General features: G+C 26.0%; 1 protein-coding gene across 2 annotated transcripts in view; it reads left to right on the top strand.

Annotated features, from left to right (window-relative positions):
- Positions 1-19,380, top strand: part of LOC136076755 (NACHT, LRR and PYD domains-containing protein 3-like) — a 69,804-nt gene that overhangs the window by 8,459 nt on the left and 41,965 nt on the right. The window contains exons 2-3 of one of the 2 annotated variants that reach the window (XM_065790186.1): positions 8,657-8,964; positions 17,857-17,904. In XM_065790186.1, coding sequence (XP_065646258.1) covers positions 8,667-8,964; positions 17,857-17,904 — 346 coding nt within the window. In that variant the 5' untranslated portion in view covers positions 8,657-8,666. Of the gene's footprint in view, positions 1-8,571; positions 8,965-17,856; positions 17,905-19,380 lie in introns of both variants that reach the window. The other variant, XM_065790187.1, reaches the window with a different exon arrangement.

Raw genomic sequence — 19,380 nt, 5'->3', positions numbered from 1 at the left:
ATATATATATATATATATATATATATATATATATATATATATATATATATATATACATATACATATATACATATATATATATATATATATAGATATATATATATATATATATATATATATATATATATATATATATATATATATATATATATACACACACACACACACACACACACACACACACACACACACACACATACACATACCATATACATATTTATATACACATATCAGTCTTCTCCGTTTGAAATTTAATGCCATCGCACGATGGGACAGTCTTCTTTGTTTGAAATTCAATGCCAATGCAGGATGGTCATTTTTAAGTTGGCCTGCGCGGTTTAAAAAATTCACTTTTTTCTGCTATTTAAATAAAATAAAAATAGCAAACAGAATGTATTGAATAAGTACTAGATAAAATAATTTAAAAAAAAAACTGTCAAAAAAAGCCATTTTTTATAAAAGTTGCACAAATGAATAAAAAGTTTTGTTGCAATTTAGAACAAAGCGCTTTTAGTTTTTTGATAGGCTCTTTTTACGCGCTCACCAAAATTTTTGCAGGCATTTGGGCAAGCGCAAAAAGACTTTAGCGCAAAAGCGCTTACTAGACAGAGAAGACTGACATTCATATGATGAAATGGTTAAAAACAGAACTAAAATGTTGACTTGATGTTTTAGTTCTTGTCTTCTTGTTTTTTTATTTATTTTATTACTGGTAAAATATTTTTTCTTGCTTCAACTTATCATTAATGAAATTTCTCTAGTTCGGCGTTAACCTAATTGTTAATTTAAAAAATGTAACCAAACTACCTTTATACTATGTAAACAATTTTTAATAGCTGATTTTTTATACCACAGAATTTTTACATAAGTTTATTGAAAAAATATACTTCAGCAATACATTATAAGAATAGAACAAAGGTTTCAAAAAAAAACTGCATTTTGAATATTATTGTATTTTTCCTATTCTTTAATGATTTATACTCCTAATTACTACGTGGTAAATTTTTAATTTTGAATATTATTATGGAAACTAATATCAACACAATTAAACTTTGTAATATAGTTTGTAAAATATTGTTTTAAGGGCCTGTTTAAAAAGACCCTGGTGCAGTTTTTGTTCCATTTGAAAGCAAAATAAGTTCTTCACATGCATCTTAAATTATTATACTATATGCATATTAAACAGGAGCAGCAAATATTGATTCAACCATGTTACAATACTTATAAATAAATTGTAAATTTATTGAAAATAAATTAAGGGCCTGTTTAAAAAGACCCTGGTGCAGTTTTTGTTCCATTTGAAAGCACAATAAGTTGCATTGCTATAATATACATATAGCATTTATAATTTAAGAAGCATGTGAAGCATGCATCTTAAATTATTATGCTATATGTATATTAAACAGGACCAGTAAATATTGACTCACCCCTTATCATGAGTAAAATAAATTAATGTTGCAATACTTATAAATAAATAGTAAATTTATTAAAAATAAATTGCAAAGTAAACTTATAAGTTAAAATAAGTTATAAATTAAAATGTAAATAATTAAAAACTATTTTTTTTATAAAGCATGTATGCAAATAGTTTAGACTAATAGTTACATATTTACATATATTTAAAATACATAAAACAAATAGTCAGTTGAAAGGTATTTTTGAATTTAGTTTTTTGAAATTAGTATTTTTGGATATTTGGAAAATACTTGCTAAAAATACTAAACTAAAGTGATCTAAATTCAAAAAAAATAATACTTTTTTGAATATAGATTACTGCAAACCATCGTTTTTCCATTTTAAAACAAGTTTCAATTTTGTGATTCTCTGTTTATAGTGTTGCTTCTGCTTTTTTAGTGTAAATTTTTTTTAGTAGATGATTCAACAATTCAATCATAAAAAAACTTCCAAAAATGGATAATATAAAAACTATTTTTTATTATTTGGCTTTAATATATAAAGTATAATAATTTGTCTTTTTTTGAAGTCATTTCTATAAACTAACATATATATATATATATATATATATATATATATATATATATATATATATATATATATATATATATATATATATATATATATATATATATATATATATATATATAGTATACAAAAAAAATAATGGTGCACTTAAAAAAAAATCATAATTGTAAAGATTGCATCAAAAAAATGAGTTTTCCGTTAAAATATTTAAATGTTTCTTTTAGATATCTTATCAAGTATTGTTTTAAGAATTTATTTGTGTATTGGTGAATTCATTGCTTTTCAAACCTATTGAATTTTACACAATTGATCTAATGATGCATAAAATTGACTGCAAAAAAATAATCGTACAGTTCAAAAATAATGTCAAATTGATCAAATTCCATGGAAATTAGTATCCTTTAGCCTTGATGGCCTCATCTAGATGATTTGGTATTGCGTTGATCAAATTTTGAGTCTCTTCTGTTGTTATATTATTCCATGCCCTCATTATAGCTTCTTTCAAGTTGTCTTTGCATCTAAATGCTCAATTTTTTTTGTCCAAAATATACCACCAATTTCTATTGGATTTAAGTCCGGATTTTGAAATGGCCATTCCAAAACTGTTATTTGTGTCAAAGCATACCTTCATTTTCTCAATTGTTAAAGAGTATAATTTAATTGGAACCGTTGCTAATGTGGCTGGAAGAGGACAAAAACGCAAGACCACTAGTGCAACTGATCAAAATATCATTGATGTCATCATTAATGTGAAGAAAAATAGATTTGTTTTGGCAGCTAAATCAGAAGTTGCATAAGAGAACAAGGATATAGAGGTAGAGTGGTTCAAAATAAAAGTTTTTTATTTTCTAAACAAATAAAACGTCGATTGGAATTTGTATCAAAGTAATTAAAAATGCTGATATCATATTGGAAATAAATTTTGTGGTCAGATAAGTCAAAATACAATCTTGTCTCATCGGTTGGAGTCCAAAAAGTGTATCTAAAAAAGGAGAAGCTTATAAATTGAGTTGTTTGTGAGTTAGTGTAATGTATGGAGGAGGAAATGTGATGGTTTGAGGTAGTATGAGTTGAAAAGAAGTGGGGAAATTTACTTTTATTGATAATAAAATGGATGCTTCAATGTATTGTGAAATCCTCAAAGCTAACTTGCAACCATACACTTAAAAATTGAGAATGGGAAGCAATTTCATACTCCAGCAAAATAACAATACAAAACATACCGCTAAAAAGACGAAGGTATACTTTGACATAAATAAAATCAATGTTTTGGAATAGCCATTTCAAAGTCTGGACTTGAATCCAATAGATATTATGTGGCATATTTTGGATAGAAAAAAAACAGGCACTCAAACTTTTTAATAATAAAAACAATAACGACGACAGCAATGTTAATGGCAAGTATAAAATATGCGTATAAAATTTAGTTAACAATATTTAGAAAAAAGCGATTAATATTTCATAATACAAGCTATATAAACAATTTTTTTTTTCGACCCTTTTTTCAATTTTTTTTGTTTAGTTATATAAATTGTCATTATAATCCATTCGCCATTTTGTCCCGTTTTTCCCTACTAATGTAATATATAAAAGACACAAAGTTTCATTGCACCAAAAAATGACACCAATGACACCCAATGGAAGCTGCAGAGTCAAAATACCGCTTTATGGATGTTTTTTGTTATACCAGCTCTCGAGGCAATACAAAGAAAAAAATTTAAAAAAGACATGTTCCACTTGACTTGGTAATTATCAATGCTAACACCTCTTTGAGGTCTGAGTCAAAAAGATTGAGATGTGATTTTTTAAAGGAGCTCTCAGCACGAAAGCAGTATTCAAAAGCGGGTAACCATTCATTCTTTATTGGAATGGAGTAGCTAGGAACCAATGGAGGAAACCATAGATTGCGTGAAGATGTCCGTTCTACTGCTTATTTTTTAACGGTTTTATTGTGCATTTGATAAAGGTGAAAAGGTTAAGGCCATCGCACTTGACATTTCTAAAGTTTTTGATAAAATTTGGCATGCTGGTCTTCTCCTTATGCTTTCTTCTTACGGTGTATCAGGTAACATCTTTAACCTTATTGAATCCTTCCTTACTAATCGAAGTATAAAATTTGTCCTCAATTGACAGCACTAATCTTCATATCCTGTAGCTTCAGGGTTTCCTTAAGGTTCTATCCTTGGCCTTCTACTTTTTTTAAAATTACATTAAGGATAACTCAGAACTTCTCACGTCTAATGTTGCATTGTTCACTGATAATACTACCATTTATTCTTGTCATTATAAGAAGCCAACGCTCTCTGATTGCTTGGAGGGTGCAATCAGAGAGCGTTGGAGGGTAAAAAGATCTCAGTTTTGCTACAGCATGGGGCACTCTGTGGCTGGTGAACTTTATCTCAGATAAAACTAAAATTTTTTTTTCAGCTGATTGTTATCGCAATAATCTAGATCTTTCTTATTTTTTATCTAATCTTTTATATTTATGAACTTGGTAATTTACTTAATGAGTCATCTACCCTTCGTCTTTTATGATAAGCTCTTACTTTCGATCTTTCTTGGAAACCATATATCAAATCGATTGCAAAATTAGCATCACCTAAGATTGCATCTCTTTATCTTTCACTTTCTTACTCCGGATTCTGTTCTTTATCTCTCTAAATCTCAAATTGGACCTTCCAATGATGCCCTTTCTCTTTTAGACAAGGTGCAAAAAATACTTTTTCAACATTGTTGGGCCTGCTCTTGCAACCAACCTCCTACCATTATCACATTGTCTACAAGCATGAAATAATATTAATTATAACAAAATGTTTTATAAAAATAACCCAACCCAAAAAATTCTCAAAATTTTTCTGAATTGTTAAATCTTTAGGAGAGCCTCTTTTTTCATTTTTTTTTAAATCAGAATACTGCTTGTCTAGTTTTATAAGATTTTTGAATTCATAATTGTTACTGACATATTCCTGCTTTTATCCAGGGTTTCTCAACCTTATCTAAAACACAGTTACAACTCTTCTCATTTTTCAAAATTTTTATGAAGTGTGCAAACTAAATTGGTTTTAGGCAGTTTAGATTGCAGATATGTTGTAGAATATCCATTCCTGTTGGAAGTTGAATTTCTAAATGCATGTTTGTTTTTGTTTGTTATATTTTATTGAGATAATTTAGACTATCCTCTCTCTTAAATATATAATATACATTAAATTGTACAAGTTTCTTAGAAACTAGATATAATCTGAAATTTCTGGTTTAGCTGCTTTAATAATAAACAATTTCTTTTTTTTATTAGATCCTAACTTAAATTTGTACTCAAACTCTCACTTTTTGTTTCCTTTACATATTTATTGTAAGTTTAGTTTATTTATCATTATCATTAACCTAAATAACCGTGAATTTTATATTTGTAACCATTATAAAAGATGGAAAAATATTATTAGATATATTATATCTAAATATTATTTATATATTCTCTATATTTTATATAGTTTAATTTTACATGATAAATGATATATACAACACTTATCCTCATTTATAAAATTACAAATATTTTAGTTTTAAGTTAAGAACATTCTTTTATTTGGTAAAGGTATTAAACATACATAAAGTGAGTAATTCTATTCTAATTTTGAATATATACATTTGCAAACTATAATAAAAACCTAAATAACAATTTTTGAATTTAATTGTTGAAAAGGTTATAAAAACAATGCCGCCTACGTAATAAATGTTTTTTAGCCAATTTAAAATGTAAACTATACTGATTTTGGAGAAGAAAGAAAAAACTTTTTCATTAAAAATGCAGATATTTATCAAAGCCCTTAAAAATTGTTAAAAATATTTATACTAACCTATTTATACTAACCTATTTATATTTATACTAGCCTTACCCTCAAGACATTTAAAGAAAGCCGTTTTTGGTCATTTTTGAGTCTTTTTTTTTCCAAACATGCTTTGAGGGCAAAGAAATAGTGGTTCAATGGTGCTGAAATTTTTAGTAAGCACGTTTAAACATTTTTGCTTCAAATCTAGATTTGCTTCATATCAAGGTTTCGTTTTTTAAATTCTTAAGTTTTTTTTTCTGCACCCCTAATATTTATATATATATATCTATATACATTACCGTCCGTTTGGACGCACCTTATAAAAATAAACAAAACGCATTTTAACTCATAAATAAAATTAATTAAGAATGTCTACATTGGTCTCATCATAAAGTACTGTGAGAACATAGTTAAGAGAGATATTTTTAAAAGAAATATATTCTTACATTATTAAATTTGTTATTATTTACATAATAAAATAAACAGAAACATTTATAAGCGATATCCACTTGTATCGTAAAATAAATAAATTTTTAAATAAGATTATTTTTTATTTTGTCTATTATCATTATTAGTTAAACTTTTAAGCTGAGTGTGTTATAAGATTTTTTTTTTTCTGTTTTAAAAAGTTAATAAATCTATAGTTTTTGAAAATTAATGATTTGATTGATTTTGAACAATCAATTTTCGCAAAGAAAATTTTTTTAACTTTTCTCTAATAACTAATTAGAAAAAATTTCTCATTTTTTCAAGTTAGTTATTTTACTTAAGTATTCTTATAAAATTAGTTGTTTAAAATGGCAAAAAGAGGGCAGATAAATTTAGAAAAACGTATAGAAATTTAGACCCTTCATAATTTAGGCTTTTCTAATCGAGAAATTGGTAGACGCCTCAGCATTTCAGAGAGTTGTGTCCGTAAAACGATTAAAAGAAAAGTAGTAACGGGGTCTTTCTGCAATCGTAAAAGAGTAGGGAGACCTCGTTCTACAAAAAAAAGAAGAGGATAAGTACATAGTAATTAATTCTTTACAAAATCATAGACGCACAGAGCTTGATTTAGCAGCTGATTTTAAAGACAAAAAATAAGTAACCACAAAAATAAGTACAGCAATGGTAAAAAGGCGACTTGTTGAAGTAGGGCTTAGAGGTCGTGTGGCTGTTAAAAAACCATGTCTTCCAATCGTCCACAAACAAAAAAGATTAGTCTGGGCCAAAGAACACAAGAAATGGACAATAGAAGAGTGGAGTAGGGTACTTTGGTCAGACAAATCCAAGTTTGAGATTTTTGGGAATAAACGCCGGTCGTTTGTTCATTGTCGGGTATGAGAAAGAATGCTGGAGCAATGTACTATGCAAACAATTAGGCATGAAAGATGGGAATATAATGGTGTGGGGTTGTTTCAGTGGTGGCCAAGTGGGATCAATCGCCAAAATTGACAGGAAAATGACAAAAGAAGTCTATTTAAAGATTTTGAAAGAACATGTTTCAGTCTGTGGAACTGAATTAACTGGCGAATGATTCGTGTTCCAACAAGATAACGATCCTAAACACACTGCTAAAGTAATTAAGCAATATTTAAATAAAAAAACAAGAGAAAGGATTATTGAAGGTCATGACTTGGTCATCGCAGAGTCCTGATTGTTACCCAATTGAGTTATTGTGGGATCATTTAGGTCGAGAAGTCCAAAAAACTCCACCAAGGGGTAAAAATTGATTGATCGCATGCCACGTATCTGCCAAGCAATAGTCAAAGCTAAAGGTGGCTATTTTGACGAAAAGATGATTTAAATAAAAACATTTTATTTTAGTTATAATTTTTGATACTATTTTTTTTTTTTTTCTTTAAAACAAATAAAAAAACATAAAATTATCAATTTGTTTTATTTAAGTCACAAATCAAAATTATTCTGACACATTTTTCTCTTAATATCTGTAGTTGCTATAGGTGTGTCCAAACTTATGGGCAAAAGTGTATATATATATATATATATATATATATATATATATATATATATATATATATATATATATATATATATATATATATATATGTATATACCTATGTATGTATGTTTGTATATATATATATATATATATACATATATATATATATATATATATATATATATATATATATATATATATATATATATATATATATATATATATATATATATATATATATATATATATATATATATGTATAAAACAAACAAAAAAACATAAAATTATCAATTTGTTTTATTTAAGTCACAAATCAAAATTATTCTGACACATTTTTCTCTTAATATCTGTAGTTGCAATAGGTGTGTCCAAACTTATGGGCGAAAGTGTATATATATATATATATATATATATATATATATATATATATATATATATATATATACCTATGTATGTATGTTTGTATATATATATATATATATATATATATATATATATATATATATATATATATATATATATATATATATATATATATATATATATATATATATATATATATATATTACCCTTGACATTTTTCATAGTTTACATACAATTTAAAACTCTGAATATAAATATAAATTCAAAATTTAAAGACATTACAGAGAAGTATTAATGGACAAATGGAATTATTACAAACCAATAAAAATTATAATACAATTTATGATACTGTAAGTAGCATAAAAAAAATAAGTAAAGAAAACAAACTAGATTGACAAGTTTACACTATAATGAACAGTTTGTTTATTTAAAGATGGGTTTTCCCATTTAATATAGAGTGCTTCTTTAATTTTCAATTTATTTCTGTTAATATAACGATTTGATCCATTTATATATAAATATGTTTATTTTTTTTTTGTAGAAACATCAAAATGGAACAATATAATTCACATCCAAAGATAGATAATAACATTCTTCATAGCCAAGAGTTTAGATTAAATTTTAGTGAAAGTGTTGGAGGAGATTGGAAAACTCTTGGTCGTAGATTAAATATTGGAGACAATTGTTTAGATATGATTGATCAAGATAATAGTAAAACCAATGAAAAAGCATATTCAATGTTAACTTCATGGATCCAAATGAATAAAAATCCAACACTTGAGGAGTTAAAAACAGCTTTGAACAACATGCTAAGATTGGATCTAATAAGGAAAATAGACGAATTTACAAGTAATTTTTTTTTAATGACTACAAGTTAATAATATTTTGTGTGTGAAAATATTTGCATTATTTACATTAAAAAATTTAATTTAAATAATATTATTTACAACACACTGCTTTTAATATCTGTACAGATTAAAATGGTAAACATATAAGTTTGTTGTAAACTTATAATTTTTATATTGTTAATGCGCCATTATTTAATGTTCTTTCTATAAAAGTAGGCTTTGCCACTTTTTTACATCTCATCTTGTTCTTATATTTTGGAATGTTGAAAAATTCTTTTAATTCCAGCACTTGAGTCTCGTGGATTTAACAAATTAATATCAGTTGTAATGTTGCAGTCCTAAGATTTTACAGATTCCCACCATTCTATCTGTATACTTTTTTTTAAATTTAGTTTTAAAAAAATTATTAGCTCTTTAAAAATATCAATAGTGTCACTTATTTTAGTTTGGTCTCTTTACAAATATTGCTCCCTAGTTTCATTACGAGAGTAAACAATTGCTCTTGCCTGAAGAACTTGCGAGGCAGAAAGTTATAAGTTGATTTTAAAGAAAATATTTTCTGTAAATTTTTTTTGCTAAAGTCAAAATATGTTTAAACAGTAGAGTTTGCATATTGTTAAATATTGAAATAAAGTCACAAATGAATTATGTTTGATGTACTTTAATTTTAATTCATGCGGCATAAGTTCGAATTAAAAATGATCTATTTCTTCTATTTGAAAGCTAAATTCAGCATGTTTTTTTTTTAATTCCAGTTGAACTTTATCAAATTATGATAAAGTTCAACAAGAATTAAAAAAAAATTTACTGAAAATATTTTCTTTAAAATCAACTTATAAATTTCTCCCTCGCAAGTTCTTCAGACAAGAGCAATTGTTTACTCTTGTAAGTCGAACCATTCGCCGACTCATACAGTTCTTTGGGTCCATTTGATAAAAAACTTCACTTTTACTTTGAATTGCATAAAAGTCCATGTAATAAAATATATAATCTTGCAACACTTCAATGAAAATTCTAAACTTAATTGTTAAAAAATAAAATTTCTTGCGCAAAATGTATAAATATCTAGCGTAATACTTATAAATATCTTATAAATAAATATCTAGCATAAAAAATTTATCAAGCTATAACTTCACTTATAGCTTCGATTTTGTTTAGGTTCAATCACATTCTATTAATTAATGACATATATAAAAATCAAAAACATCAAAACATTGGAATATCAAATATTTTTTGTCAAATATAAGTTAATAAACTATATCTTTCCACTGATATCTTTGAATCCGTCTTATATTAAAGTGTAATTATTAAAAAAATTAAAGCTAAACAACATTAAAAATTAAAAATTTTTTTTTTCGATAAACAATATGTATAACAAATATATTTGTTATATAACTTTGAATTAAAACGCATTTCTCATAATTACATCAGTTTATAAGTTATTTATATATTATATTTGTATAAGTACAGGCTTGGCCAGGAAAGCGTGCAATTTTATGCCATAATATGACCACTCAAATACTATTTGTTTTTACTTAACTTGACCGCGGCTGTTAATATGTTTTGAAAGTTTGTATATGTTTTGAAAATGCGCCAAATAATTGTTAACTTAATATGTTAACTTAACTATAAAGAAACTTAAAAAAAAAACTTATCGTAAAAGAAGCAAGTAAATTTTCGTAAAAAAAAAAATAACGAATAACGAGTAACAAATAAACGAACAACGAAATAAAAATAACTTAACTAAAACTAAAATAACAAATTCAAAATTAAATCAAATATAAAATTAAAGTAATTAATAAACTGTAATGATAAGATTATCTAAATTACGTTTGGAATAAATAACTTTTAATCATTTATATTACTAATGTTTTTATAGTATGATATTATGCAAAACCCTTTTTAAATAAATTTTTTAACTAAACACTTTTAAAATTTTTTAATAAACACGCTCATTTAAAAGTTTAAAAAAAGATTCTTAACGTTTCTTTGCACAAAGGAAAAAATAATTAAATCGTGTATTTAAAAAATTGAAATAATTTTTTTTTTATTTAAAAACATTTATAATAAAAAAAAATACTTACATAAATATAAAAAAATATATATTATTCATAAATGTTTTTATAAAATATCATTAACAATGATTAGTAACTTTATTTAAATGCATTTCAGTAATATATAAACGTAAGTAAAGTTTAAAGTTATTTAATTCAAATGGCTTTCAAAAATGTTTATAAGTTCTTTTTTATTCCTCCTCAAAATGATTCTTATATAAAGTTTATTAAAGGGACCTTTGCTGTTTAAAGTCGTCGCTTATAAAATTTAATTCTTTTCTCCTAATTTTTACTTTTTTTATTTTTACTTTTAAAAAATCGTATATAATTAAATAATGTAAATAAAAAATTAAACAACTTTTAATGATACTATAATTAAAATCATTAGCTACTTTATTTAAAAGAGTTTTGCTAATATAAAAGCGTTAGTAAAGATAAACCTGTCGAAGTTATTTATTATCAACATAGTTAAAAATCAATTTTTAATGCGCATTTGTTAAAAACTGTGGTTAAATCATCAAAACAAAATATTATTTGCGTGGTCATATAAAGACTTGAAATGGCATGCCTTCCTTGCCAAGCCTGTAAGTATGTATATATATTTATACTAATATATTATACTAGTATAAGTCTATGGTATATTTATGAAGTATATAATCAAGTATGTAAACAATTATTCACTTGATAATAATTAAATTGTGCATTCAGTTTAAATTAGAATGCAGTTTTCTGTTTTGTACAAACAGAAAACTGAATGAAAAGTTATGAAGTCATCACTGCTAACAGATAGAATAGAATGTTTACTATTTTCAAAACGTTTCGTCCCAATGCCCAATGAGAATAGAAAATTTAACTTAAAAAATTAAAACACGATTGAATTTTAAAAAATCAAAAGTTTTGAAAAAGTAAGATTCTTTTGCTTTATTGTTATTAATTTTTTTGCACATCTTATGTAAATAAAAGAAATATTCTTAATTTTTTAATTTTTTTAAACTAATATTTATCTTTAAATTAAATTAAAAGCGTTTCTGTTGTTTAGAATGTCCGCAATCAAGCATGTTAATTCAACTGCTAAAAAGAAACTTTTTGAGTGTCCTCTTCCCCATATGTACTTATTTCACGGATGGCCCTAATTTCCAACTCTGAATATCATTCTTGTAGGATTGATGTCAAGCGTGCTTAATCGTGTTCGTTGATAATGTATTTCAGTATTACGAGCGCTAAATATTGTGCTAGGCAATCCTGTTCATCACATGCACTGAATTAGAATCTGTTTTTGTTATATTAATAAACTCTAAAAAATATTATTATTGATTTTATATATAATGATAGCAGATGATTTTAATACATTCTACATTTGTCCATTACTTTACAAACTTTTTCACACACACACATCTTCTAAACATAAAAGAAATATTCTTAATTTTTTATTTTTTAAAGCTATTATTTATCTTTAAATTAAATTAAAAACATTTCTGTTGTTTAGAATGTCTGCAATCAAGCATGTTAATTTAACTCCAATAAGAAACAATGTTGTCATATCATGTTATGTTGTCAACTTTTAGTAAATGGCGATATTTAATTGTATTTATTAAATAATAAAGCTGCAGTAATATATTTTTTTTTGGTAGATAGACAAATACATTAACTAAAAAACCAAAGCTTTTTTGTCTGATTTTCAGACTTTACATTCAAAAAATTCAACCATAAAATCGTCTCCCCTTTCCCTTGTAGGCACTGGTATACTTTTGTGGTACCCCCTCCCCATACTTGCAGGGTGTAAGCTAGCCCAATGGCACCGCATATAACGCAAAATTCCCAATGGGTTTAAAGTTCCTAAAATTGAATGACCTTTTTTTTTTAGAGGTAAAAGTAAAGTTTCAATGAAAACTCAGAATATTTTGGGGAATCCCAAAATATTAATCGCGCTCATTGATAAAGTGTTTCCGATATAATCCTATAAAAATAGATAAAAGATATTCTACTAAAGACTTAGATAAAAAGAATCTTTAACACATAAATTTGAATGCTTTGTTACTGATAATAAGTAAAATAAAACATTTTAAAACTTTTATAAATTTAATATACATTACATATCGTTGGGGATAGTGCAAATCTGTGAATCTACTATAGGTAGGGAGCGCGTATCTGCATTGCAAATAGTTTTACAGTAGAAGGTTAAGACTGTATATTTTTTTTATTTAAACAGATTTTGGGCTCATTTTGGCATAAAGAGTTTTAATGTTCTTTGTAATATCAATTATAGCCATTAGGTGTTTTAGTTAATAAATTTAGTTGCTAGAACACTTGTGCAGATTTGATTTAACCACAAGTTCATCACAATGGTACTCCAGAGAGTAAGTTATGCGGTATTGAAATCAAACTAGTAATATTGTTACGAAATAATAAATATATAATAATCAAATGATAACATGAATTGTAATATTTGTTTAAAGCCTTACATTATACATGTTTAATTAAAAAAGAAAAAATATATATATATATTCCAAAATCTCTTCAAAATATAAACATTGATAGTATAACATTATTTCAATAACAGTTTGCTTTAATCTTACATTTTACTCAGCCTGTACAGCCTTTTTAATTACCTTATTAGGTACAGTAGAGCAAGTTTTAGGATATCATGAAATAAACTCGTAACAATAAAAGAACATCTTCAGCTATCTAACAAAAATATATCTTTACAACTTTATAAATAAATCTTTATGATTATAAATTAAGGAAAATGTTACTCATTAACATTAAAATTACAAAAAACATCAAAAAGTATAAGAACTATTTCAACAACTCAAAAAATAACAACTGCCATCCTAGTTATAGTTTAACAGAATAAAAGAAAATCATTTTTGTAAGGTAAGTTGTTATAAAATTCATGGCAATCCTTGGGTATAACACTTTAACTGTTGTAAATGATCATATTTTGATTTTGAGGCAATCTTTCAGTAAAGAGTTGTGGTGGAATCACTGGTTGAACTCTTTTTGGTTTTTGTGGTAATTGTTTAAATTGTTCATCGTAACTTAGTTTGAAATCTATTGTACCATTGGGTTTGTATTTTAGAACTCTGATATCAACCACACATTTTGCTCCGGTACCTCTTCCAGGACGGATTGTATCATAAATAAGGTAGCTTTTAATACTGTAATCTTTCAAAAATGTATAGTCTACCATTGCTACCTCATATGGAGATGGGTTGTGTCTAGCTTCTTTGGTAACTAAAAAGTATTGACTAGGTAAAAATATTTCAAGGTGTTTTAACTTTCTTTCTATTACCGAATGAACAGAATCTACCTACATTTGAGTATGACCCTTTTTTAAAAATTTTTGTGTGATAGCTACTTTTTTTTGCATTGCCAATTGCAGAAGTTTGTGAAACTTCTGCAATGTTTTATTTCATATTTATTATCTTATTTTTATTTCATATTTATTATCTTATTTTTTATTTCATATTTATTATCTTATTTTTTGTTTCATATTTATTATCTTATTTTTTATTTCATATTTATTATCTTATTTTTTATTTCATATTTATTATCTTATTTTTTATTTCATATTTATTATCTTATTTTTTATTTCATATTTATTATCTTGTATTTTTATTTCATATTTATTATCTTATTTTTTATTTCATATTTATTATCTTATTTTTTATTTCATATTTATTATCTTATTTTTTATTTCATATTTATTATCTTATTTTTTATTTCATATTTATTATCTTATTTTTTATTTCATATTTATTATCTTATTTTTTATTTCATATTTATTATCTTATTTTTTATTTCATATTTATTATCTTATTTTTTATTTCATATTTATTATCTTATTTTTTATTTCATATTTATTATCTTGTATTTTTATTTCATATTTATTATCTTATTTTTTATTTCATATTTATTATCTTGTATTTTTATTTCATATTTATTATCTTATTTTTTATTATTTTATACTCTCACTTGTAGTTAGTTTTTTTGTTATTTTTGATTTGTATAATGTGTATATGTTTTTTGCATTGTTTGCATTGTTTGAAACAATGACATTTCTATTATGTGATGTACATCCATCAGTAAAAATTATGACATCTTTTGGGGATTCATCAATGATTTTATTTAAATAATCAACAAAAAAATGAAGCGTAAGTTAATGCCTTTAAATCAGTTGTTGTTTCATCAAACCAATAACACTTTACTTTATTAGTGCCAAGATTGTATATTGTAAAATTATGAACCATCAGTTTTGTTTTGAAATACAATGCACTGGCTGTCAAGTATGGACATAATTTCACTGCTTGTAAATCAGCAGTTATGACATGAATTGTTCCATTTTTTGCAGCAATTTTGTCTTAAGCTTTTTCCTTTCAAGCTAAATCTTTCCGTGATACATGTTGTTGATACTCTTGCTCTGTAATATTTCCTGTTTTATATGAACAACATAGATCGCATACATCTTTCTTTGGTTGAATCAAAGCTATGTTTTCATCTTTCAAAACATCTTCAAATAGTTTTCTGGAAGCCACTTTCTGTCCATTTTTTGTAGCATTTTTAACATAGATACGATAGAGCTCACGTTTAGACTGTATTATGGATTCTAGATATAATTTTTTACTTTCCTTTCTGCAGTAGTGAGAAGGCAATTTAGACATGGCTCTAAATTGCCTTCTCACTACTGCAGTGAATATAGAAAGAGTTGGTACAAAATATTTGTACCAACTCTTTCAATGAATGGCATGGCCATGCAGTATCATTACATCTTTTAGGTTATCATATATTGTACTTTGAGCAAATCCTTCCTTTTCAAAATGATTTACGATTTATTTATTTTTTATATTAGGTTTATATACAAAAAACATTTTTAGTCGCTTTCGAAAAGATTCTCGTTCAGCTGCATTTAACCTCATTTTAAATAATTGTGTTTCAAATAATAAAGTTTATATTATTTTATAACCTCCGCATCACCTGTTATGTTTTCTGCAAAAGTATTTATTGTTTTGAGGGTCCTAATAAGCAGTGAATGGTGATGTGCAGCAGGTGTGAGATGGTATGAAAAGCATGTGTGAGATGGTTTGAGAACAAGGTGTGAGATGATGTGAGAAGCAGGTGTGAGATGGTGTTAGAATCATGGTGTGAGATGGTGTGAGTGGTGGATGGTGTGAAAAAAAATTTTTCTTTTTTAAACTTATTAGAAAAATTAAGATTATTAAGAATAAAGAAAATTCTTAAGAATTAAGAAAATAATAAAATAATAAATTAAGTCTTAAAAAAGAAAAAATGTTAATAAACCCATCGCGGTTTTTTTATAGAAGTTTATGATTTTACAATAAGAAGTTATTAAACATTATTCGTTACTCTAAATAAAGATGCTCAATTAGTTTTTTACGTTAAATATAAAGTAAAAGACTATAACTTTATAAAATGGCAAATATGAATTTTATTCATATTTGCCATTTTATAAAGTTATATTAAAGAGATATTGCCTTATAAAGTTATATTAAAGAGATATTGCCGAATTAAAGAGATATTGCTGCAATACAATTTTTAAGTAAAAGTAAATTTGTAAAACTTGATATTATTTTTAACATTACATAATTTGAAGTTAACAAAAGATATTTGCATACACTTTCATTCACATTTTCTTATAAAAAAATGTGCTGCGACACTTTCTTGTTATTAACTCGGGTGCAATGGCTGCCAAAAAATGTAAAATGTAATTGCAAAAGCAAATTAAAAAAAAAGTTCTTGTGTGGATTACCATATCCCCTCATGAAATCTCAAAACTTTTTAATTTATTTTTTTTAATTTATTGTTCCTACAAGACTAGCAATTAGCCAAAAGTGCACAAAAATGATTATATCATCAAAAGACTGATTCCTTTTATCAAAAAATGTCACAGTAATGGTAATTATGTATTATGGCCTGACTTGGCCTCTTCACACTATGCTAAAAGTGTGTCTAAATACCTTGATGAGAAAAATATCTGTAATATGTAACAAAACTTGATAATCCAGCATCTGGCCACAATTACAACTTATAGAAGATTTCTGGTCAGTCCTCAAATGCTATCAAAAATGTATAAAAATAATTGAGAAACTAAAAATGAAGATCAGCTGCAAAAAAGAATCCATTCATGTTTTTAAAAAGTTGATAAATATCTTGTATAAGGCATGTGCAAACTTGTATACAAAAAAGTTTGTGCAGTACTTCGTAATGACGAGAAAGCATTATTTCAGTCCCTTAATAAAAAAATTAATATATTGCTAACTATTCTTTACAAAGTTTTATTAAACTTTTTTTTGTACAATTACTTCTTGTGTTTATTTTGTGGCAAATTTTTGTCAACAGGAATTAAAACTAGGTTTAAATATTTATCTTTATCAAGATAAATATTTATTTATCAAGAACTTTTTTTTTCCTTTTATTTTCTAAATTCTTATCTTTTTTTTTTTTCTTAATTTCTCAGCACAACCTTCGCATTAATGTTTTTTAGATTTCAATATTACAATTATTTTGTTCAAAACTATACCTTATGTTATTTAAATAGTATTGGTTATTATTAACTAACAAATAGAAATTTCTTGGAGAATTTTACTCTTCCTTGGAGAAATTTATTTTATTTTATTTTCTTTCCTTTTTTATTTTTTTCTCAGCACAACCTTCGCATTAATTTTTTTAATACCTTTTCTTTTTATACCTTCTGTATCTGAAATTTGACCTTAATGTTTTAGATGATACTCATAGGCACCCCAACAGTCTCTGTTTATTTTATTTTTTTTTGTTTTGTGAAATGTTTTTATTTTAGGTAATTACTTTAATATATCATTTAGAAACTTCAAATTTACCAGAGAGTTCTACTAGATTTTCTGCCAACAAAGGTAATTGTTATATTTACTTTGTTTAAAAAACTTGACATTTACTATTTTCCAGAATGATTGTTAACAATTGAGTTTCAGTTTGCTTTGTTTGCATGAAGAGGTGAAAAAGTAATAAAGTTTCTTTAACTAATCCAAAAATGACTAAATACCAAAAACTATAAAACATAAAAAACCATCGTCATAACCAAGTTCTCTAAACCTATCATTCACTTATATTCATGGTCTTCAAAGTAACTTTTCTTCTATTGAGTCTTATCTCTTGCAAAGTTCACCAGACTTGCTTGTTCTTTGTGAGAATTTGAGTTCATCTCTCTCATCTTGTGATCTTAAAATTGATAGTTATTTTCCTTTAATTTGTTGACTCCAATAGTCATGTGCTTGATCTTGGCATTTACACTTGTAACAATTCACCCATTTGTCAGGAAACTAGGTTTGAATCCACAGGCTATTCTTTTATGTGCTTTTCTCCTTCATCTCAAGACATTCATTCTTGACTGATTATATTCTTTTTGATATTATTTCTGATCATATTGACCAAGTCCTCTCTTTTTATCCATTAGCTAATGTTGTTGCTGTTGATGACTTTAATGCTCATCACACTGAATGGCTTGGCTCTAGACACAGTGACTCTGCAGGCATTAAGGCCCACAACTTTTGCTTTTCTCAATCCCTAACTCAAGTATTCAACTTTCCAAATCGCTTTCTGGACAACCCGAATCATTTACCTTCTCTACTCGACTTATGTCTAGTTGCTTCTGATCACAGTTTGATTTCTCTAAAACTATTATCTCATTCTTCTTCTTCATCAGAATCCCCCTATCATTGTATTTCTTACAACTACCTTAAAGCTGACCAAGACTCTTTCTGTAATTTTCTTTGAGAAGGCCCTTGGGTAGAAATCTTTCATCTTCCTTCTGACAAATGTTCTTACATATCTTCTTGGATTCAGGCTGACATTGAATCTTTTATTCCCTCTCAACCATTTTAAGCCTCACTCTTCTCCATGGTTTTCCTCACATTGTGCTGCTGCAATTTCTAATCAAAACCATTACTTCCATATCTATCAATAAAACACTTCTCCAAAAATTGTTTTCAAAATGTTTACTATTGCTAGAAACCATTTAAAATTTTTTTTTTCAAACGCCATAGCCCACTATTCTCAGGTCATGAAATCTCACATTTCATCTCAAAAATTAGGCTCTTGTGACTTCTGTAGAATCTTCAACAGTATCAATAATAAGGGAAAACCTGTTGTTCTACCTCTCTTGTATGGTTCAGATTTTGTCACCTCACCTAAAGACAAAGTTGAATTGTTTGCTAAGAACTTTTCATCAATATCATCTCATGATTCCACTAGTTGCGTTCTACCTGATATAGCTGTCAAACAGGTTGATTCATTGCTTGACATTCGTATCACTCCAACTTCTGTATCTAAAGTGATTTCCTGCTTAGACTCTTCTACAATTTGTGGTTGGG

This window comes from Hydra vulgaris, chromosome 02, assembly GCF_038396675.1.
Source record: "Hydra vulgaris chromosome 02, alternate assembly HydraT2T_AEP".
NCBI classification, from domain to species: Eukaryota; Metazoa; Cnidaria; class Hydrozoa; order Anthoathecata; family Hydridae; genus Hydra; species Hydra vulgaris.
Note: the sequence above shows the minus strand (reverse complement) of the source record. Positions and strands in the feature narration are given on the sequence as shown.